This window comes from Narcine bancroftii, chromosome 2 (genome assembly GCF_036971445.1).
Source record: "Narcine bancroftii isolate sNarBan1 chromosome 2, sNarBan1.hap1, whole genome shotgun sequence".
Classification (NCBI taxonomy): domain Eukaryota; kingdom Metazoa; phylum Chordata; class Chondrichthyes; order Torpediniformes; family Narcinidae; genus Narcine; species Narcine bancroftii.
In genome coordinates, this window is record NC_091470.1 from 140,482,733 (window position 1) to 140,506,225 (window position 23,493).

Here is a 23,493-nt window from a genome sequence, read left to right on the forward strand (position 1 = left end):
TGAGAATGTGAGAGAGGGGGTGAGGGGAGAGAGAGAGAGAGAGGGGGTGAGGGTAGAGAGAGGGGGGAGGGGAGGAAGAGGGGGAGGGAGAGGAGGAAGGGAGGGGAGGAGGGGGGGAGGGGAGGGAGAGGAGACGCACAGAGACATTGAATGTGTTAATGAACTCATGAAGCATCAATTCACTTCACCACCTGAATGTGCCCTAAAATATCTCTCTCGTTTTTTTTTCTCTCCCCCTCTGACTCTGTTCAGGTGGCCAAAATACCCCAATGTAAAGCCACATATTTTGCCCATATGCGGCTTTCGGGAAGCCACTTCAAAGTGCAGGAGGTGCATGCGATGCGACCTTTGTAACCCTCCTCCGGGAGGGATAATCGCCAGATCACTGAGATCCTCCCTACACATGAATGCAGCCGCCTGAATGCGGCTGCTAAGGGGATGACAATCAGCTGGCGAACGCCTGACAGCCCCTTTCCCCGCTGCCCCTCTCCCCCGTCCCCCCACTGCCAATCTCTTTCTCCACAGTCCAGTTTCCGTCCCCTCGCTGATCCCGATATCTCCCCCACGGCCCCGTGTCGGTCCCCACACTGATCCCACTGCTCTGCCTTTGCCGGCCGCTCTCCAGCACCCTGACACGGGGTAGTGGGATCAGTGTGGGTTCCAACAGGGGGCTGTGGGGAGAGAGACGGGCAGTGGGATCAGGGTGGGGAGAGCCCGTACCGGCTGCCCCAACCCTGACAGCCCGAAGGGACAGGAGCCGGAGTGCGCTCCGAGGCGCCACCCGTGCAGCCATCCCTTTCAGATGGCCAGCGCTGCCACCTGAAAGACAGGTCTGAATCCACTTCTGCAGGCGCATTCTTGGCGGAAAATTCACCTGAAGAAGCCTTATATCTCTCTCAGTCTCTCTCTCCCAACCCCCTCTCTCCATCTCTCTATCCCCCTCTCCCGCCCTGTCTCTCCTTCTCTCTCTCCCTTCCTCCCTCTGTTTGGCCACATTGTGAGCAGTTTTGGGTTGCTCGTTTAAGGCAGGACGCGCGCTGATGTCGGGGGACGAGGTCTAACACAGCCTTTTCTGGAACGAAAGGGTTGATCACTCGTAGAGCGTTTGATCCCTGTCCTGGACTCCCTTGGAATTCAGGAGAACAAACGGGGAGGGGGGAGGGGAACCTGCCTGAAACATTTCCAACGTGGAAAGACGCGGATTTGGTCGGGAGGAATGTCTCCTGCCTGGGGTGGGGGGTGGGTTCTGTGTTATGAGTTCTGGGCGCTGGGTTGAACGCAAGACCGAGATCGACAGGTTCGAGATGAGGCCGGGGAGAAGTCGCGGAGCGGGCTGAGAGGTGAAAAGGAGTAACAGGGCAGACTCGATGGGCAGAACTACCTCTTTCTGTTCCAATGTCATGCAATCTTTCTCTCCCCCTCTTCCTCCCCTCACTCTCCCCCCCCCCCCGTTCCTCAACTCTCCCACTCTCTCTCCCCCTCCCCAACTCTCCTGCCCCCTCATCTACTCACCGACCACCTGGAGTTGGCAGGTCTGCTGAGCCTGTCCCCTCTGGCCCTTCACGGTGCAGACATACGTCCCCTCGTCCCTGATCGAGATCTTGGCAGCCGCAGGGACACGTCTCCTGGCCGCCGGCTGGCTTCATCTGAGCCCCTCCACGCGGCCAGCCTCCGGCCTGAGCCCCGGTGTCGAACCCTCCACTCGGTCAGGGCCTCGTCGTGGGTCTCGAGGCCGAGGTGGGCGCAGTGGAGGTCAACGTCCTGCCCCAGACGGGCCCGGACCCGGGAGGTCAGTGTGTGCACCAGCAGCTCGACTGTGCAGAGGGGAGGTGGATTGAGAGAGTTTGGGGATGTTCTCGCCCCGGGGCCATCTGCTCCCAACACTACCCCCCTCCCCCACCTTTCTCTCCCCCTCCACCCCCTCATTCCACCCCCCCCTCTCTCAACCCCTCTCTCCCCCACACGCCGTACCGTTTAGAGGAACTCTGCGTGGGCCTGTCCCGGGGTCTTCAGGATTCCCGCTGACCTTCAGGACGAGGGTGATTCCGCGGCGCGAGGAGGGGAGAGACAAGGAGGCGAGGAACTCCTTCCCCAGGGCCCCTCTACCCCCATCGAGTGACCCAATCTCACACGACAGGTCCTCTCCCTCGCAGTCGGCGTGGAACCACTCCTCCCGGTCCGGGATCGGGGGGCCTGGAGGCAGAGAGAGGGGAGATTGATGGACGGAGAGAGAGTGGGGGAAAGAGAGAGAGAGAAGGGAGCAGGTGGAGAGAGAAAACGAGAGATGAAGAGAGGGGGAAGGAGAGAGAGGGGCAGGGGAGAGAGAAAAACGAGAGCTGGAGAGACGGGGAGGGAGAGAGCGGGTGAGAGAGAGGGGTGGGGGGGGGGTCAAAGAGAGAGGGAGCGAGGGTATTTCCTCACCTTTAACCTGGAACACCAGTTCACTGGTGTCCGTCCCATCCATCCAGGGAATGTTCCAGGGTTCTGACTCCTTGTCAGGACGGTCTCGGAGAATCAGGAGAGACTTCACCCTGGAGAACGATGTCCCCTGCCCCATAGACCCGAGACCCTCCTCAAGGTACCAGCAATTCACCACGAGGTCTGTCTGTGTATCTTCCAGGGGGACGACCCAAAAATCCCCTTGGCTGAGAAGGTGGAAAACGTGTTAGAAAGGTGCCCCGTCCCCGTCACACACTCCCGGGGTGGGGTCACAGAGTGAAGCCCCGTCCCGTCACCCACTCCTGGGGTGGAGACGCAGAGCGAAGAAGCCCCGTCCCCTCATCCACTCCCGGGGTGGGGATACGGAGTGAAGCCCCCCTCTCACCTGTTAGGAGGAAAATGGAGATGAGCCTGCCGTCCATTGCCGGATTTTTTGCTGGGGGAACCAACAAAATCTCTGGTTTCACTTTCAGACAAGACGGAAATCACCTCGCTGCCCTGTTAACCGTTTCATCCCTGCTCTGTGCGGAAGCTCTCCCCTCTGTCCCTCTCTCTCCCACTCTCCTCCTTTCACTCCCCTCTCTCTGCCCCTCCCCTATTTCTCTCGCCCTCTCTCCCCCACGCTCTGCCCCTCCCATTTCCTCTCTCACCCGTCTCTGCCTCTCCCTGTGTCCCCGCTCTCTGCCGTCTCTCTTCCCCTCCCTCCCCCTCTCCGTGTTCCCGCTCTCTGCTGTCTCTCTCCCCCTCCCTCTCCCTTCGCCTGACACAGGAACAGATGACAGACACAGAGACCATATCCACCATTTATTCTCTTGCCCCGGTGACCAGACTAGGCCTCAGGCTTCCAGAACTCCTGACCCGATGGGTCAAATCCGGGTTAGACACAGGGACGGGGACAGTTTCGGGACGGAGGGAGTGAGTGGGTAAACTTGGCCTCTGGCCTGCTCCTGGACGTGCCTTCTGCCAATCGGCCCGTCAGCGCCAGTGAAGCCTGCGGCGTAGGCCACGTAGCATGAGGAGGGCTGAGAGGTCGAGGAGGAGCTCGATGATCTCGAGCAGGGAGAGGATGGAAGATCCGAACCAAAGCCCCAACTGACCGCCGAGGGCCGACAGCATCACCACGGCCTGCGGAGGGGAAGGAGGGAGACGGAGGGTAAGGGGTTTGAGGGTATACGACACACCCCCGTGCCTGTCATAGCCTCCGGTCCCTGACACCCCTCCCTGTCTCTGTTATCCCCTCCAGTCCCCGACACCCCTCCCTGTCTCTGTTACCCCCTCCGGTCCCCGACACCCCTCCCTGTCTCTGTTACCCCCTCTGGTCCCTGACACCCCTCCCTGTCTCTGTTATCCCCTCCGGTCCCCGACACCCCTTCCTGTCACTGTCACCCCCTCCAGTCCCCGACACCCCTCCCTGTCTCTGTTACCCCCTCCGGTCCCCGACACCCCTCCCTGTCTCTGTTACCCCCTCTGGTCCCCGACACCCCTCCCTGTCTCTGTTACCCCCTCCGGTCCCCGACACCCCTCCCTGTCTCTGTTACCCCCTCTGGTCCCCGACACCCCTCCCTGTCTCTGTCACCCCCTCCGGACCCCGACACCCCTCCCTGTCTCTGTCACCCCCTCCGGTCCCCGACCCCCCTCCCGGTCTCTGTCACCCCCTCCGGTCCCCGACACCCCTCCCTGTCTCTGTCACCCCTCCGGTCCCCGACACCCCTTCCTGTCACTGTCACCCCCTCCAGTCCCCGACACCCCTCCCTGTCTCTGTTACCCCCTCCGGTCCCCGACACCCCTCCCTGTCTCTGTTACCCCCTCTGGTCCCCGACACCCCTCCCTGTCTCTGTCACCCCCTCCGGACCCCGACACCCCTCCCTGTCTCTGTCACCCCCTCCGGTCCCCGACCCCCCTCCCGGTCTCTGTCACCCCCTCCGGTCCCCGACACCCCTCCCTGTCTCTGTCACCCCTCCGGTCCCCGACACCCCTCCCTGTCTCTGTCATCCCCTCCAGTCCCCGACACCCCTCCCTGTCTCTGTCACCCCCTCTGGTCCCCGACCCTCCCTGTCTCTGTCACCCCCTCCGGTCCCCGACACCCCTCCCTGTCTCTGTCACCCCCTCCGGTCCCCGACACCCCTCCCTGTCTCTGTCGCCCCCTCCGGTCCCCGACACCCCTCCCTGTCTCTGTCGCCCCCTCCGGTCCCCGACACCCCTCCCTGTCTCTGTCGCCCCCTCCGGTCCCCGACACCCCTCCCTGTCTCTGTCGCCCCCTCCGGTCCCCGACACCCCTCCCTGTCTCTGTCGCCCCCTCCGGTCCCCGACACCCCTCCCTGTCTCTGTCGCCCCCTCAGGTCCCCGACACCCCTCCCTGTCTCTGTCGCCCCCTCCGGTCCCCGACACCCCTCCCTGTCTCTGTCGCCCCCTCCGGTCCCCGACACCCCTCCCTGTCTCTGTCGCCCCCTCCGGTCCCCGACACCCCTCCCTGTCTCTGTCGCCCCCTCCGGTCCCCGACCCTCCCTGTCTCTGTCACCCCCTCCGGTCCCCGACACCCCTCCCTGTCTCTGTCACCCCCTCCGGTCCCCGACACCCCTCCCTGTCTCTGTCACCCCCTCCGGTCCCCGACACCCCTCCCTGTCTCTGTCACCCCCTCCGGTCCCCGACACCCCTCCCTGTCTCTGTCACCCCCTCCGGTCCCCGACACCCCTCCCTGTCTCCGTCACCCCCTCCGGTCCCCGACACCCCTCCCTGTCTCTGTCACCCCCTCCGGTCCCCGACACCCCTCCCTGTCTCTGTCACCCCCTCTGGTCCCCGACCCTCCCTGTCTCTGTTACCCCCTCCGGTCCCCGACACCCCTCCCTGTCTCTGTCACCCCCTCTGGTCCCCGACACCCCTCCCTGTCTCTGTAACCCCCTCCGGTCCCTGACCCTCCATGTCTCTGTTACCCCCTCCGGTCCCAGACACCCCTCCCTATCTCTGTTACCCCCTCTGGTCCCCGACACCCCTCTCTGTCTCTGTCGCCCCCCTCCGGTCCCCGACACCCCTCCCTGTCTCTGTCACCCCCTCCGTTCCCCGACACCCCTCCCTGTCTCTGTCACCCCCTTCGGACCCCGACACCCCTCCCTGTCTCTGTCACCCCCTCCGGTCCCCGACCCCCCTCCCGGTCTCTGTCACCCCCTCCGGTCCCCGACACCCCTCCCTGTCTCTGTCGTCCCCTCCGGTCCCCGACACCCCTTCCTGTCACTGTCACCCCCTCCAGTCCCCGACACCCCTCCCTGTCTCTGTTACCCCCTCCGGTCCCCGACACCCCTCCCTGTCTCTGTTACCCCCTCTGGTCCCCGACACCCCTCCCTGTCTCTGTCACCCCCTCCGGTCCCCGACCCCCCTCCCGGTCTCTGTCACCCCCTCTGGTCCCCGACACCCCTCCCTGTCTCTGTCACCCCTCCGGTCCCCGACACCCCTCCCTGTCTCTGTCATCCCCTCCAGTCCCCGACACCCCTCCCTGTCTCTGTCACCCCCTCTGGTCCCCGACCCTCCCTGTCTCTGTCACCCCCTCCGGTCCCCGACACCCCTCCCTGTCTCTGTCACCCCCTCCGGTCCCCGACACCCCTCCCTGTCTCTGTCGCCCCCTCAGGTCCCCGACACCCCTCCCTGTCTCTGTCGCCCCCTCCGGTCCCCGACACCCCTCCCTGTCTCTGTCGCCCCCTCCGGTCCCCGACACCCCTCCCTGTCTCTGTCGCCCCCTCCGGTCCCCGACACCCCTCCCTGTCTCTGTCGCCCCCTCCGGTCCCCGACACCCCTCCCTGTCTCTGTCGCCCCCTCCGGTCCCCGACACCCCTCCCTGTCTCTGTCGCCCCCTCCGGTCCCCGACCCTCCCTGTCTCTGTCACCCCCTCCGGTCCCCGACACCCCTCCCTGTCTCTGTCACCCCCTCCGGTCCCCGACACCCCTCCCTGTCTCTGTCACCCCCTCCGGTCCCCGACACCCCTCCCTGTCTCTGTCACCCCCTCCGGTCCCCGACACCCCTCCCTGTCTCTGTCACCCCCTCCGGTCCCCGACACCCCTCCCTGTCTCCGTCACCCCCTCCGGTCCCCGACACCCCTCCCTGTCTCTGTCACCCCCTCCGGTCCCCGACACCCCTCCCTGTCTCTGTCACCCCCTCTGGTCCCCGACCCTCCCTGTCTCTGTTACCCCCTCCGGTCCCCGACACCCCTCCCTGTCTCTGTCACCCCCTCTGGTCCCCGACACCCCTCCCTGTCTCTGTAACCCCCTCCGGTCCCTGACCCTCCATGTCTCTGTTACCCCCTCCGGTCCCCGACACCCCTCCCTATCTCTGTCACCCCCTCTGGTCCCCGACACCCCTCTCTGTCTCTGTCGCCCCCTCCGGTCCCCGACACCCCTCCCTGTCTCTGTCACCCCCTCCGTTCCCCGACACCCCTCCCTGTCTCTGTCACCCCCTTCGGACCCCGACACCCCTCCCTGTCTCTGTCACCCCCTCCGGTCCCCGACCCCCCTCCCGGTCTCTGTCACCCCCTCCGGTCCCCGACACCCCTCCCTGTCTCTGTCACCCCTCCGGTCCCCGACACCCCTCCCTGTCTCTGTCGTCCCCTCCAGTCCCCGACACCCCTCCCTGTCTCTGTTACCCCCTCCGGTCCCCGACATCCCTCCCTGTCTCTGTCACCCCCTCTGGTCCCCGACCCTCCCTGTCTCTGTCACCCCCTCCGGTCCCCGACACCCCTCCCTGTCTCTGTCACCCCCTCCGGTCCCCGACACCCCTCCCTGTCTCTGTCACCCCCTCCGGTCCCCGACACCCCTCCCTGTCTCTGTCACCCCCTCCGGTCCCCGACACCCCTCCCTGTCTCTGTCACCCCCTCCGGTCCCCGACACCCCTCCCTGTCTCTGTCACCCCCTCCGGTCCCCGACACCCCTCCCTGTCTCTGTCACCCCCCTCCGGTCCCCGACACCCCTCCCTGTCTCTGTCACCCCCCTCCGGTCCCCGACACCCCTCCCTGTCTCTGTCACCCCCTCCGGTCCCCGACACCCCTCCCTGTCTCTGTCACCCCCTCCGGTCCCCGACACCCCTCCCTGTCTCTGTCACCCCCTCCGGTCCCCGACACCCCTCCCTGTCTCTGTCACCCCCTCCGGTCCCCGACACCCCTCCCTGTCTCTGTCACCCCCTCCGGTCCCCGACACCCCTCCCTGTCTCTGTCACCCCCTCCGGTCCCCGACACCCCTCCCTGTCTCTGTCACCCCCTCCGGTCCCCGACACCCCTCCCTGTCTCTGTCACCCCCTCCGGTCCCCGACACCCCTCCCTGTCTCTGTCACCCCCTCCGGTCCCCGACACCCCTCCCTGTCTCTGTCACCCCCTCCGGTCCCCGACACCCCTCCCTGTCTCTGTCACCCCCTCCGGTCCCCGACACCCCTCCCTGTCTCTGTCACCCCCTCCGGTCCCCGACACCCCTCCCTGTCTCTGTCACCCCCTCCGGTCCCCGACACCCCTCCCTGTCTCTGTCACCCCCTCCGGTCCCCGACACCCCTCCCTGTCTCTGTCACCCCCTCCGGTCCCCGACACCCCTCCCTGTCTCTGTCACCCCCTCCGGTCCCCGACACCCCTCCCTGTCTCTGTCACCCCCTCCGGTCCCCGACACCCCTCCCTGTCTCTGTCACCCCCTCCGGTCCCCGACACCCCTCCCTGTCTCTGTCACCCCCTCCGGTCCCCGACACCCCTCCCTGTCTCTGTCACCCCCTCCGGTCCCCGACACCCCTCCCTGTCTCTGTCACCCCCTCCGGTCCCCGACACCCCTCCCTGTCTCTGTCACCCCCTCCGGTCCCCGACACCCCTCCCTGTCTCTGTCACCCCCTCCGGTCCCCGACACCCCTCCCTGTCCTTGTAAACCCCTCCGTTCCCGACATCCCTCTCCCTCATGAAATTACTTACAGGGAAGGCAGGAGATTCACTGGTTGTTTTGAAGTTTAATTCTCCAAAATAAATGTTTAATTTGGCAAAACTTTCTCTGTTTGGGAACAAATGGGGAGAGAGTTAACAGAGGGTAAGAGAGGGGGGGGGGAGGGAAAGGGAAAGGGAGGTGGGGAGAGAAAGCAGGAGAGGGGAGGGAAAGGGAGGGGGGAGAGAAAGCAGGAGAGGGAAGGGAAAGGGAGAGGGGGAGAGAGCTGGAAAGGGGGAGAGAGAGGGAGGGAGGGTGGGTGAGGGGAAGAGCATGTTGAGAGGGGTAGAGAGGAGAGGGGGAGAGGTGTTGAGACAGGGGTGAGGGGTGGAGTGAGGAGGGAGAGAGTGGGAGGGAGAGAGTGGGAGGGAGAGAGAAGGGAGAGGGTGAGAGGGGAGGAGATAGGGGTGAGAGGGAAATGGGGAGAGGAGGAGCAGGAGAGAGCAGGGAAGAGTGGGAGGGGGGAAGAGTGTGTTGAGAGGGAGGAGAGGGGAGGGGGGAGAGATGGGTTTTTGTTACTCACCGTTTCGATGTCCGCGGCCTCTCCTGGTCAAGGACATGATGGATCCACGTCTGCACGAGGAGAGGTTAGAGATTAGATGATCGTGGAGGTAGGGGTGAGGGGGATCACTGAGGATGGAGGGAGGGGGAGGTGGGTCAGAGGAAAGAGAGAGGTTGGGATGAGGTAGAGAGGGATCGAAAGGAGGAGGGAGGGATAAATGTGGTATGGGAGGGATCGAGGGCAGAGGAGCGAGGGATCGAGAGGGTGGAGGGACAGAGGGAGGGATCGAGGGGAGAAATAGGAAGAGGAGGGACGGATTGAGGGGAGGAGGGAGGAATCAATAGTAGGAGGGAGATCGAGGGAGAGGTGGCATAGCTTCAGGGGAGGAGGGAGGGATCAAAGGGGAAGAGGGAGGGATCGAGGGGTAGGAGGGAGTATGAGGGGAAAGGTGAGGGGTGGAGTGATTGAGGCAGAGGGATTGAGGGAGAGGAGGAAGGGATCAGGGTTAGAGGGGGATCGAGGGGTGGAGGGAGGGATTGAGGGGTAGGAGGAAGTAACCGAGGGGAAGGGGAATTGAGGGGAGGAGGGAAGGTTTGAGGGGGAGGAAGGATGGATCCTACCTTCGCATTTCCTGAGGGCCACTTCCCGTAGCCGGCGAACATTGTGAATTCAGTTTGTCTGTGGAGGGGCCACGGAGTTAGTTCCCCCTCAACCCCCTCCCTTAACCCCCCCTTTCCCTCCTCCCTCTCTCCCCTCCCTCCCTTCCTTTTCTCCTTGCTCTCCCCAACCCGCCCCTCTTCCCTCCCTCCTCCACCACCCCTCTCTGGTCTGAGGCCTGCTCATCTAGTCCCGGGCCCAATCTCACCGGCAAGGCCTGCGGCAAGTCCTGAAACACCCCAGCTCGCCACTGGTGAACTCTGCGTCCAACTGGAAATAGCAGTGCCCTGTCGGGAAAAACCATTCGTGCTAAGTGCCAGGCTGCGGCTTACGCCTGCAGAGGCCTGTAAGCCTGCAGCCTACCTAGGCCCGAAAGCCTGAGGCCCTAATGCCTGTGGCTTGCATCAGCCTGTTAGGCTGAGGCCTGCGCAGGCCCGTAAACTTGTGGCCTTCACTGTCACAGAAGCCTGTGACCTACACCGGCCCATATACCTGTGCCAGCCCAGTCTAAAGGCTTTTGCAATAGAATTGAGGGGCTTTAGCCTGCATGTAAGGATCTGACAGGTTTTGGCTTATGCTTCAAGGTAACAGTCATGGGAGGCTTTAACCTACATATATAGTCCGTTGTGACAAACAGGAGAGGCTACAGTCTCCTAGTTCAGTCCACAGATGCTTTGGCTTATGGGCAAGAGGTCTGAGGGACTTTGGCCTACGTAAAATCCTGAGAGGCCCCAGGCCACATTTGAAGGCCTGAGATGTTTAAGGCTACATTCACAAGCCTCTTCTGCAGGCCTGACTGGCTTTGGCCTACACAGAATGGCCTGAGAGGCTTTGACCTGCACATGGAGGAGTCACGTGATGGAGTAGTGGCCGGCAAGGGAATACCAGCCCTCTTCAGAAAAGAAGAAATAAAGTGAAGAAAATACAAAGTTCAAGAAATACAAAACATAACAAATAAAAGATAAAGTTGTAGAGAAAAGAAAGAAAATGGCACCCAAGAAGGAAAAAGTAAAAACAATGGGAAAAAAAGAAGAAAAGATGCCGGAAGAGAAAGGAGAAGGCCTTAACTGCATGAAGAAACAGGGAGCCGTTGTGGAGAAGAGAGCCTGTTCTCCAAGGTTGGTGACAACCCTGCAGAGTCGCGACCCCCCCCCCCCCCCCCCCCGACCGCTGGACTGCAAAAATGGCTCTTTGAGCCAAATAAAAGTGCGCAATGTGCTTACGAAGGAGAAGAACACCGACGGGAGGGGGGCTCAGCTGAGGAGTGGCCAAACACAACGCGAACAGCAAAAAGCCAAGCAAGAAGAAGCTCAGCAAAGCGAGACGAGCAACTCATCAGGAAAGTCAGAAGAGACACAGATACAAGGAAGAGAAGAAGAAGACACAAACACAGGTGCAGACACAGAAGAAGAGAAAGAAGAAGACCAAGATCTGTACAGAGAAATAGAAAGTGAAACAGATGGATAGAATAGAGATTTTTTAAAATTCAAGAACAAATGAGAGCATTAAAAGAATGGTTGATATTAGAATTTAGTGAAATGAAAAGTACAGAAGAAAAAGTGAGTAGAATAGAGCCGGTCATAACAGAAATAGGGAAAAGATTAGAAAATGTGGAAAAACGAGAAACGGCTGTAGAAATGGAAGTGAATGACTTAAGAAGAAAATTGGAAGAAAGTGACAAAAAAGTTAGTCACAAGAGTTGTTAGCTCAGAAAATTGATACGATGGAAAACTATAGTAGGTGAAACAACATAAATATAGTGGGTCTAAAGGAAGATGAAGAAGGCACAAATATGAAGGAATTTATAAAAGAATGGATCCCAAAGGTCCTGGGAATGACAGAAATGCAGGAAGGAATGGAAATAGAAAGGGCACACAGAACACTAGCTCCAAAACCACAGATACATAAAAAAACCAAGATCCGTTTTAGTAAAATTTTTGAGAAATACGACATGAAAATATACTGGAGCGGGCATAGAATAAAATTAGAGAAGACAATAAATATTGGAATACAAGAGTCAAAAAATATTTTTTTACCCAGACATGTTTTGAACATTTAAAGAAGAGAAAAGAGTTCAATACAGCAAAATCGATCCAATGGAAAAAAGGTTATAAATTTATGTTAAGATATCCAGCTGTGCTTAAAATATTTATCCCTGGGGAGCAAAACAGATTGTTCTCGGATCTGGCGGAAGCACGAGAATTTGTAGAATGCCTGCAGGACTGGAGAGATGAAGAGATGTAACAAGAATGAAGAATGGCGATAAAATATATATATAAAGATATAAAAGTAATTTATATGTAAGAACTAAAGAAGGGAAAGAGAAGGCAAGAAAGGAAGTTGGGGGGAAAAAAAGAGGGTAAGCTTTGTTAATTGTGGAAAAAATAATCATCTGGGGGGTTGGGTGGGAGATAACCGTCATTGCAAAATACTTGCGAGCGGGTTCGCAATCCAAATGGAGAGGGGAGTTGTGGTTGCCCGGCAAGGGATAAGGGGCAACTCAGAGAGGTGGGGGGGGGAGACATTTGGGGCTAAGGGAATATTGGATGTGAGAGTTATTAAAGTATTTTATGTTTCAAATGTGTTGTCATACATTGAGTTTAAAAAGGGAAAGCAGAAATGAAAATGGGGAAAAGAAGGAAGGTGGTGGTGAGGAAGCGGAAATGAGGTGTAAACAGGGTATGAGATGGCCATGTTAAATTATATGACTATAAATATTAATGGAATACATAACCAAATTAAACGAAAGAGGCTATTAAATTTCCTGTAAAAAGAAAAAATAGACATAGCATTTGTGCAGGAAACGCATCTAACTGAGGTGGAACATAATAAATTAAAGAAGAGACTGGGTAGGACACGTAGCAGCAGCATCATATTCAAAACCTAGAGGTGTAGCTATATTAATAAAAAAGTACCAATCAAAATAGAGGAGGAAATAATAGATCCAGCAGGGAGGTATGTAATGATAAAGTGTCAGATATATTCAGAATTTTGGAATTTGATCAATATATATGCACCTAATGAAGAGGATCAAAAGTTTCTGCAAGATATTTTTTTGAAGATTGTAGAAAAGCAAGGGAATATATTGATAGGAGGGGATTTTAACCTTAATTTGGATCCAATGTTGGATGAACTGGACAAAAGATGATCAAAAAGAATAATGTAGCCAAATTTATGGTTAAATCAATGCAAGAAATGAAACTTATGGATATATTGAGGAGGCAGCACCCAAGGGAGAAGGAATATTATTCGAGTGGGCATAAAACATACTCAAGGATTGATATGTTTTTGTTGTCCCATATTCAAGGAAGAGTTAGGAAAACTGAATATAAAGCTAGATTACTATCCGATCATTCACCCCTGTTATTAGCAATAGAACTGGAGGACATCGCACCAAGAACATATAGATGGAGGTTAAACTCCATGCTACTTAAAAGGCAGAAATTTAGAGAGTTTATTGAACGCCAAATTAAAATGTACTTTGAAATAAATATGGAATCAGTGAAAGACAAATTTATATTATGGGATGCATTGAAAGCTTTCATTAGGGGGCAGATAATAAGTTATGTAACTAAAATGAAAAAGGACTACAATCGGGAAATAAAACAGTTGGAAAGAGAGATAGTAAGTACAGAAAAGGAACTAGCAAAAAGGGATGATATAACAAAAAGAAGAGAATTGGCAGACAAAAAAAAATGAAACATTACAAACATATAAGGTGGAGAAGAAATAATGAAAATAAAGCGAAAGTATCATGAACTAGGAGAAAAAGCACACAAAATATTAGCCTGGCAACTTAAAACAGAACAAGCTAAAAGAACTGTATTGGCATCAAGGAAAAAGGACAAACAAATTACATATAATCCAATGGAGATTAATGAGAACTTTAAGGAATTTTATGAACAATTATACCAAACTGAGAACGAGGGGAAAGATGATAAAATAGAAGAGTTTTTTTTTAGCTAAAATTGAACTGCTGAAATTGGAAGAAGAGAAACAAAACAAACTGATAAAACCATATGAAATAGAGGAAGTACAGGATATATTAAAAAAAGCTGCCGAACAATAAAACGCCTGGAGAGGATGGATTCCCAATAGAATTATATAAAACATTTAAAGAGTTATTAATTCCGCCTCTCCTGGAAGTAATGAACCAGATAGAGAAAACACAAAACTTGCCAGATTCATGTAAGACAGCAATAATTACAGTAATACCAAAGATGGGGAAGGATCCACTAACACCAAGATCATATAGACGAATATCTTTACTTAATTCAGATTATAAGATAATAGCAAAATTATTATCAAACAGATTGGCCGATTGTGTACCACAAATAGTAAAATAAGATCAAACTGGATTTATTAAGAAAAGACGAACAGCGGATAATGCCTGTAAACTTAGTAATCTAATTCATGCCGTTCCAGGAAATAAGAAGCCAGCAGTGGCTGTTGCTTTAAACGCAGAAAAAGCCTTTGACAGGGTAGAATGGAATTATTTATTCAAAGTATCAGAAAGGTTCAATCTACCAGAAAAATATATTAATTGGATTAAAGCATTATATAATGGACCATTGGCAAAGGTAACAGTAAATGGATATGCAATGACCAATTTAAATTAAGTTGGTCAACTAGGCAGGGATGTCCATTGTCTCCCTCACTGTTCGCTTTAGCAATAGAACCATTGGCAGAACTGATAAGAGCAGGGAAAAAAATAAAGGAGAAGGAATATAAAATCAGTTTATTTGCAGGTGACATCATAGTATACTTAACAGAACCAGAAATATCAATAAAATAATTACATGACATTGAAGGAATATGGAGAAATATCGGGGTACAAGATCAACTCAAATAAAAGTGAAGTGATGCCAATGAGTAATGCGATTATACAGAATTTTAAAAAGAATCACCCTTCAAATGGCAAACACAAGCAATCCGATACCTTGGTATTAGGTTAGATAATAATTTAAGCCACTTGTACAAATTAAATTATCAGCCACTAATAAAGAAATTGCAGGAAGACTTAGAACATTGGAAAGAATTACCGTTAACGTTGATAGGGTGGGTAAATTGCATTAAAATTAATGTCTTCCCGAGGAGTCACGTGATGGAGTAGTGGCCGGACGGTGAACTCCAGACCTCTCCAGAAAAGTCGGGAAAAACAAAGGAAAACACAAAGGCACAGAAATAAAAGTTACAGAAAAGTGAGTATAAAGGTGGAAAGAAGATGGCGACAAAAAAAGAAAAATCGAAAGCAACGGTAAGAAGAGAGGAAGAGAAGACAAAGGAGGAAAAAGGTGAAGGCCTTACCTGTCCGAAGAGGCCCGCTGCGGAGAGAGAAACACGCTCCCTCAGGTCGGTAAATAATGGACTACAAAAATGGCTCGCTGAGCCGAGTAAAAGTGCGCAACCGTGCATGCGCGATTCCTCGCGCATGCGCGATGCGAATGAAAAAAAAAACACACCGACGGGAGGGGGGACCAGCTGGGGAGTCGATCTCCACAGCCGGCAACGACAGCTGCAGAACACCTGCAGCAAGAAGAGACCACAGAAGACAATAGAAACAAGAAAGAAGAGAAGGAAAGGGCAACAAAGAAACAACAGATGGCCAACCCAGAGGAAGAGGAAGAGTACAGTGAAATAGAAGAAGAAAAGAAAGGCAAGATAAAGAAGGTACTTTCTCTTATTAAAGGATACATGGAGTCATTTAAAGAATGGCAAAACAGGAATTTAATGATTTAAGAAAAAGAATAAACAACACAGAAGAGAAAATGAATAAAATAGAGATGACCTTAACAGAAATGGGAAAGAAAATGGACAAGATGGAAGAGCGGGCAGTAGCAGCAGAAATGGAGGTAGAGGACTTAAAAAAGAAATTGGAGGAATCTAATAAAAAAACTAAAGAGACACAAGAACTACTAGCTCAAAAAATAGATACAATGGAAAATTATAACAGAAGAAATAACATAAAGATAGTGGGCCTTAAGGAAGATGAAGAAGGCAAGAATATGAGGGAGTTTATAAAAGAGTGGATCCCTAAGACCTTAGGATGTCCAGAACTACAGCAAGAAATGGAAATAGAAAGGGCACATAGAGTATTGGCCTCTAAACCACAACCACAACAAAAACCAAGATCTATTGTAGTAAAATTCCTAAGATATACTACAAGAGAAAAGGTACTGGAGAAGACAATGGAAAAAGTAAGAGAGGGCAACAAACCACTGGAGTATAAAGGGCAAAAAATCTTCATTTATCCAGATATAAGTTTTGAACTCCTAAAGAAGAGAAAAGAGTTCAATACAGCAAAGGCGATTTTATGGAAGAAAGGGTATAAATTTATACTAAAGCATCCAGCGGTATTGAAAATATTTATTCCAGGACAACAAAACAGACTATTCTCGGATCCAGAAGAAGCACGAAAATTTGCAGAACAATTACAAAAATAGACTGAGGGATGAAGACGGGTAATGAGAGTAAAAATGATCATGATTGATATGTATGTGGGTAAAGACAAAAATAGACTGAGGGATGAAGACGGGTAATGAGAGTAAAAAGATCACGATTGATATGTATGCGGGTAAAGAGGTATAAGAGTGAATAGAGACAATGTGCATACGTGAATGTATCTGTACTTAGAGGAAAATATAGATAGTATAGACAAGAATTAATAAGGGAAGGTAATGGAATAGAGAGAATAAGGAGGGAATTAAAAGAGTGACCTTTGTGACATATGAAAAGTGAAATCTTTTCTGGGGGGGCGGGGTGGGGGGAAATAGCGGTCACTGCAAAATCAGTTGACGCTTGCGAGTGGATTCACAAATCCAAATGGAGAGGGGAGATGTGGTTGTCCGACAAGGGATAAAGGACAACTCAGGAGGGGAAGGGGAGATTGGGGATAAATAAGATAGAAATAGGAGAATAAGGAAAATGTTGGATGTTGTAGGAATGTTGTCTTATAAAGAGTTGAAAATAAGAAAACAGAAATGGAAAAGGAGGAAAAGTAATGATGGAAAAACGGAAAGAGAAGATAAACAAAATATAAAAGGGCTACGCTGAACTATATGACTTTAAATATTAATGGAATACATAACCAAATTAAAAGGAAGAAACTACTAAATTTAAATGAATAAATGTATTCCATTAGAAAAAATAACATATAGGTTAAGAAATAATATTGAAATATTTGAACAAGTATAGGAGCCTTACATTAATTACAATAGCGAAAACCTACCGGGGACAAACATTACCTAAGTTGATGGAAGGAGAAGGAAAGAAAAGAATGGACTCAGTATTTTTGTTGAATGACAACATTGTCTGACTGGCTTAATGCAACCTAGATTGTATACCTAAAATGGATGAGAGGGGGGGTGGGGGGGGTGGCTTGGGAGGAGGGAGGGGGGGGAGAAAAAGTCACTGTATATGTGTGAAAAAGAAATAGTGTATATCATGGCTAATGTGATTTATGGTGTGAAAAAAAAAATTAATGTCTTCCCAAGGATACAATACTTATTTCAATCATTACCAATTCCCTTTACAGAGAAATTCTTTAATGAACTAAAGAGAATAATAAAGAAATTTTTATGGAAAGGGGGTAAACTGAGGATAGTGTTAGATAAATTAACATAGAGGTACAACCAAGGTGGTTTGCAGTTACCAAACTTAAAAAATTATTATAGAGCTGCACAATTAAGGTATTTATCAGATTTTTATCAGCCAAGGGAAAAACCAGATTGGACTAAGATAGAGCGAGATAAAATAGGGGAGAAGGTACCAGAACATATACTTTATAAGTAGGGTGAAAAGCTGGTGCAATATAAAAGCTCACCAGTACTACATCATTTACTCAATATATGAAAGAAGATTCACTTAGAAAGGAAAAAAAACAAATTACCAAATACCAAAATTATTATTGATGCAAAATCAGCTAATCCCTTTTACAATAGATAACCTTTCCTTTAGAGAATGGGAGAGAAAAGGAATTAAAAGAATAGAAATTTTTTGTGGGGGAAATAATTTATTAACATTTGAACAAATTAAGTACAAAAATGAATACAAATACTCATGGAACAATGTTTGAATATCATCAGCTGAAAGCCTACTTAAAGGATAAATTGGGAAACAGACTGAGGTTACCAGAAGGAAGCAGCTTTGAATATGTATTACAGACACAATGAAAATTAAAAGATTTATTACGAAGATGTACATCAAGCTGCAAGATAAGGAAAATGATGAAATAAGCTATAAGCCCAAACAAAAGTGGGAAAAAGATTTAAACATAAAGATAAAAAATGAAACATGGGAAAAGTTATGTTCTGGAACTATGAAGAATATAATAAACACAAGGTTACGCATGATACAGTCTAATTGGTTACACAGGTTATATATCACCCCAAAAGTTAAAAAAATGGGATCCAACATTATCAGATAGATGTTTTTGCTGTAAGAAGGAAATGGGAACAACAGTACATGCAATTTGGACATGTACGAAAGTGAAAATATTTTGGGAAGATCTGAATCAGGTATTAAATAAAATCACAAAAAAAAACATACCAAAAAATCCAGAGATCTTTCTTCTAAGTAACATAAGAAGTAAGGAATTAGGCCTCAAACTGGATAAAGCGCAAAAAAGATTTATTATGATAGCCTTAGCTGTAGCAAAAAAATGTATAATGTCAACTTGGAAATCAGAAGAGAGCCTGAGAATACAGCAATGGTACATAGAAATGAATAAATGTATTCCATTTGAAAAAATAACATTAATTTTAAAAATATAGTCACATTATTTGAACAAATTTGGGAGCCGTACATGGAGCATAACAGAGAGGGCTTGCCTCGGACCTCCACCCCTAAAATGATAAGAGAAAATGACTTGGTCCAGTGTGTAAAAGTAGATGACACATTTTTCTTGTTTATTTTCATTGTGTGATGACATTGTTTAATGGGTTTATTGTATTGTATATGTTGAATGTTTATTGGTTTTGGAGGGGGGAGGGAAGGTAGGGGGGAAAAAAGGGGAGAAAATGCCACTGTGTATATTTAAGAGGGAAACGTTTGTATGTATTTTGGTTGATATGGTTCACATTGTGAAAAATAAAAAAATATATTAAAAAAAGTCCTGCACATGAAGGCCTTTGTCAAGGTCAGTTCGGGTGGTCTGGGCAGGGTCCCTCCCACCTTCCCCATTGAGAGCAGGAGGCTTTGGACTCACCCCAGGCCTTGTGTCGCCGGTCATTGCAGTACTGGGCCCCAGGAGGCAAGGGATAGAAATAGTGAGCACAGCCACACCGGGAGACCATCGTCAGCTGGAAGCAGGAGCACAGGCAGGCCTGGGAAAAGGGGACAAGGCCTCAGACTCAGGGACCCGTTCACCCGTACCCTTCCCATCCCCACACCCGCGTCCCTCTCGTCTTCCCTCGGAGGATACATTAGGAGGGAGGGGGCCCAATGAGGCTCGTCCTGGGAAGTAGGACAGGTGAGGCTTGAGGCCTAAGCCACAGTCCCGAGGATGCTTGACACCTGACCAACAGGCCCGATGGAGCATCAGGCATAAAGAACAGGCCTGATGAGACTTGAAGCCTATCCAACAGGTCTGATGAGACTTGAATCCTTAGGAAAAGGCCCACGGCTGAGGCCTTAGCAACAGGCATTGGACTGAGGTCTTAGCAACAGGAGTGATACTGAGGCCTGAGCACCAGACCCTGGACAGGTTCGATGCCTTAGCAACAGGGGTAGTGATATTGAGGCCTTAGCAAAAGGCCCAGGACTAAGGCCTTCACAACCAACCTGAAACTGAGGCCTTAGCAATAGGCCTGATATTATGGCCTTGGCAACAGGCCCAGGTTTGGACAATGAATGAGATCGAGGTCTCAGTAACGAGGCTGATAGGAAGAAGCTGTCTGAACAATGGGCTGGGGACTGAGGCCTTTGAAATGGGCCCAGGACTGAAGCCTTGAGGCCTTAAGGTCTGAAGCCTAATCAACAGGCCCAAGTTAAGGGAGATCAGGGAGGGGGGGTGTTGATGTGAGGGTTGACAGGGTAAATTTTAGGCCTCCTGACCCCCTCACCTGCTGAGTGTAGCCGGCGCTGTAAAGGTTGACCACTGGGCCTTCGCTCCCGTCCCGGCTGCAATCACCGGCCTCGCCTCCGAGTCGGATCACCACCTCCTGTAAGAGAGGGAGAGCCAAGGACTGTCACCAGGCCTCAGGGAGGCAGAAGAACCAAGCCCGAGGGGGTTCGGCCTACGCTGCAGGGCCAAGAGGCAAAATCAGCCACGGCTCTGGCCTTGTTGAAGGCCCAAGAGCCTGAGGCCTACACATGACAGCTAAACCAGGCCTCAGATGCCACAGCCTTGGTGAAGCCCCATGAGGCTTTGGCCTACCCGCTGGCCCAGGCTCCTACCCTGCAGGGGAGCGGAAGGACTCACCTTCCGCAGATTGATAGTGGTCTCCAGGCCGGGGCGGACGTCGAGGGCCCCATCATCGATGAAGGGGACGGTGTCCTGATCGTGGATCACGGCTCGTGCTCCATCCCGTGTGGAGAGGAACGGGGTGCGATCGCCCCGGGATGTCTTCAGGAGGAGGGAGAGGCCTGCAGAGAGAGGGAGAGAGATTGGTTCTGTGTCCCCACTCCGGGAGTGAGTGACCCCACCCCAAGAGTGTGTCACAGGTCGGAGCTTACCTCTGTGTCCCCACCCCAGGAGTGTGTGACGGGATGGGGCTTCACTCTGCGTCCCCACCCCGGAGTGTGTGACAGGACAGGGTTTCACTCTGTAACCCCAGCCCAGGAGTGTGTGACGGGACAGGGCTTCAATCTGTAACCCCACCCCAGGAGTGTGTGATGGGATGGGGTGGGGGGAGATCTCACCGTTCCCTTTTCCAGGCATGACAGGGGCCCAGGATTTGTCCAAAGTTCCTCCATTGAATGTGTAACAGTTTCCGTAGAGAGGGTCATGGAACACAGAGTTAATCCTATCAGGGCCAAACAGATGAACAAGTGAATTCCCCACCACTTCTACCCCACTCTCTCCCTCTTCCTCCCCCCTCTCTCCCCCTCCCTTCTCTCTCCCCAACTCTCTCCCCCTCTCTCTCCCCAACTCTCTTCCCCTTCTCTCTCCCTCTCTCTTCCCCCTCTCTCTCCCTTCCTCTCTCTCTCCCTTCCTCTCTCTCTACCCCCCTCTCCCTCCCTCTCACCCAGGTTACCCACCTCTCACTACAGGCTCTTCCATTGAACGTGCACTCGTGGACGAAGGTCTCCACAGGCCTGTAGGCCTGTTTGAGGCCTGTCCCATCCATGGCCCATCCCAGGACATTGACGTAGTGGTAGGTGTACCATTCATTCAGGGCCGTGATCCCTGAGTCGTGCCACCTGTAGAAACAATCCCCTCCCGTCCCGTTGCACTGCAGGATGGTGGGGAGGTGGGGGATGTGTAGAGAATACATGTCAGCGTCTGCCCCACCATCAGTCCCTCCACCTTGCTTCCCGGGCTCCTCCCCAGCCTGCCTCTCAGGCCCCGGGCCTGGTCCTGGCTAGGGCCAGATCTCTGCCTCGCTCCCAGGCCTGTACTTGGCCTGGTTACAATTCCCAGGCTTGTCCTCGGCCTCGATCCGAGGTCCAGGCTGGATCTCGACCCTATCTCACAGGCCCTGGGCCTTACTTGTTCTAGTTCCCAGGCCTCAGGCCTGTTCTCAGCCCAGTTCCAAGGCCCAGGCTGGATCTAACCTATCTCAAAGGCCCTGGGCCTTTACTTGTCCTAGTTCCCAGGACTCAGGCCTGTTATTGGCCTGGTTACGATAACCAGGCTGGTTCTCTGTCGAGTTTCAAGGCCCAGACTAGATCTATCCTATCATAGTTCCCAGGCCTCAGGCCTGTTCTTGGCCTGGTTATGATGCCCAGGCTATTTCTCGGCCTAGTTACGATGCCCAGTCTGGTCTTCGGTCTAGATGAAAGGCCCAGGCTGGATCTCAACCAATTCCACAGGCCATAAGCCTGTTTGTGGCCTAGTTCCAAGGCCCAAGCTTGTTCTTAGCCTAGTTCCCAGGCAACAGGATTGTTATAGACAAGATTCCAAAGCTCCAGGCCTCTTACAGCTAGTTACAAACTCAAACATGTTCCTTGCCTTGTTCCAATGCTATAGACTAGTTATCAGCCTAATTTCAAGGCCTTAGGCTTGTTTTCAGCCTGTCCCAGACACCAGGTGTGTTCTTGGCCAAGTTCCAAGGACCAAGGCTTGTTCTCGGCCTAGTTTCCAAGCGCATGATTGTTTTTGGGCAAGGTGAAAGGCCCCGGCCCTGTTCTCAGCCAAGTTCCTGGGTCCCAGGCTTGTGTTTGGCCAAGTTTCAAATCCCCAGGCTCATTCTCGGACGAGTTCACAGGCCACGGGTCTCCTGGCCTCGTTCCAAGGCCCAGGACTATTCTTGGCCTAGTTATATGCCCAAGGTCTGTTCCTGCCCTTGATTCTAGGCTCAGGATTGTTCTTGGCTGAGTTACAATTCTTGGCCTAATTCCAAGGCCCTGACTGTTCTCGGCCTAGTTATAAGACCCAGGCATATTATGGGCCCAGTTCCAAAGATCCAGACTTATTCTTGGCCAGGTTGGAAGGCACAGGTCTATTCTTGGCCTAATTTCAAGGCCTTTTCTCGGCCCAGATCCAAGGCTCTAGAACTATTCTTGGTCTAGTTCCTAGGCTCCAGGCTAGTTCCAAGATCAGGCCAGTTCTCAGCCTAGGCCAGTTCTCGGCTTAGTTCCCAGAACCAAGGGTCTATTCCTGGCCTTGATTCAAGACTCAGGCTTGTTTTTGGTCAGGTTACAAGGCCCCAGGCCTGTTCTTGGCCCAGTTCCATGATCCAGGAGTGTTTTGGTTGGGTTACAAGACGCCAGGCCTGTTCACAGCGCAGTTACAATGCCCAAGTTCTGTTCCTGGCCTAGATCTAAGGCCCCAAGCCTGTTCCTGGCCAAGATGCAAGGACCCAGGCCTGTTCTCAGCATAGTTCCAAGGCCTCAGCATGATCCTGGCCTAGATCCAAGGACCCATCCCAGTTCTCAGGCTAGTTCCAAGACCACAGGTCTGTTCTCGGCCTAGATCCAAGGCCCCAGGCCTGTTCCAAGACTACAGATCCCGTTCTCAGCCTAGTTACGAGGCCCAGGCTATTGACAAGGTCCTCCACTGCCTTTTCTCACTCCCCCTGCCGACTCTCACCCCCCGTCCCCCGTCTCTCACCAACAAGAAGCCGACTTTCCACGAACTGCTCCGGACTAGTGGAATTTTCCTGAAGACGGCCTCGAGGTTGGGGTCTGACAAGGAGGGAGGGGCAGATGGGCAGTACCCGGGCCTCGAGGGGTTGAATCCAGACAGGGCGCAGACGTAACTGCGAGCCACACGATCTAAGGCATCCAGTTCATCCGTGACGGAGACAGGTCTGGGGTGAAGGTACAAATAACCCATGAGTGTGTGACGGGGATGGGGCTTCATTCTGTATCCCCACCCCGGGAGCGTGTGACGAGACGGGGCTTCGCTCTGTGTCCCCACCCCAGGTGGGTGTGACTGGGACGTGGCTTCACTCTGTGTCCCGCCCCGGGAGTGTGTGACAGGACAGGGCTTCGCTCTTTGTCCCCACCCCAGGAGTGTGTGACTGGGATGGGGCTTTGCTCCACGTCCCACCTGTAAGGATCTAAGGCGCAGATGGTCACCGCAGGGAACGTGAGTTGCTCGGCGTTGATCTTCATGGAGAAGAGGAGGGGACATTCAATGTAGACACCCACGAGGAGTGAGATCTGCCACGACATCAGGAGGGTGGAGATTCCGATCACCCCTCCCCACAGCCCCGTCTTCAACTGGTTCTTCTGTGAGCAAACCAGACGGATGGCCCCATGTACAGAACTGGTCGCGCAGAACTCCCGCAACAGGTCCCTGGGCGACGGAGGGAGGTCGAAGAGGCCTTCGCGCCCTTCATCCTTCCGGTCAGACGACAT

At 52.6% G+C, this 23,493-nt stretch overlaps 2 protein-coding genes across 3 annotated transcripts; both read right to left on the reverse strand.

The window, feature by feature from the left end:
• Positions 1-1,479: 1,479 nt before the first annotated feature.
• LOC138754253 (tapasin-related protein-like) lies at positions 1,480-3,014 on the reverse strand. Of its 2 annotated transcripts, XM_069918194.1 has the most exons (4): positions 2,825-3,014; positions 2,422-2,645; positions 1,972-2,193; positions 1,480-1,814 (listed from the first exon to the last, which is right to left on the reverse strand). In XM_069918194.1, exons 2-4 carry the CDS (start codon positions 2,555-2,557, stop codon positions 1,561-1,563), a joined length of 612 nt encoding a protein of 203 aa, XP_069774295.1. In that variant the 5' UTR covers positions 2,558-2,645; positions 2,825-3,014; the 3' UTR covers positions 1,480-1,560. The 2 variants fall into 2 exon arrangements, with proteins under 2 accessions (XP_069774295.1, XP_069774296.1); XM_069918195.1 differs by lacking the exon at positions 2,825-3,014 and having other exon boundaries at positions 2,422-2,818.
• A 229-nt stretch (positions 3,015-3,243) lies between these two features.
• Positions 3,244-23,493, reverse strand: LOC138752957 (amiloride-sensitive sodium channel subunit alpha-like). The gene is given in 15 exon segments (XM_069915557.1): positions 3,244-3,564; positions 8,363-8,438; positions 8,893-8,942; positions 9,492-9,549; positions 9,737-9,815; positions 18,734-18,851; positions 18,901-18,981; positions 19,047-19,157; positions 19,309-19,473; positions 19,590-19,688; positions 19,949-20,112; positions 20,203-20,492; positions 20,728-20,921; positions 22,742-22,940; positions 23,051-23,493. Coding segments are annotated over 15 exon segments (2,448 nt in total).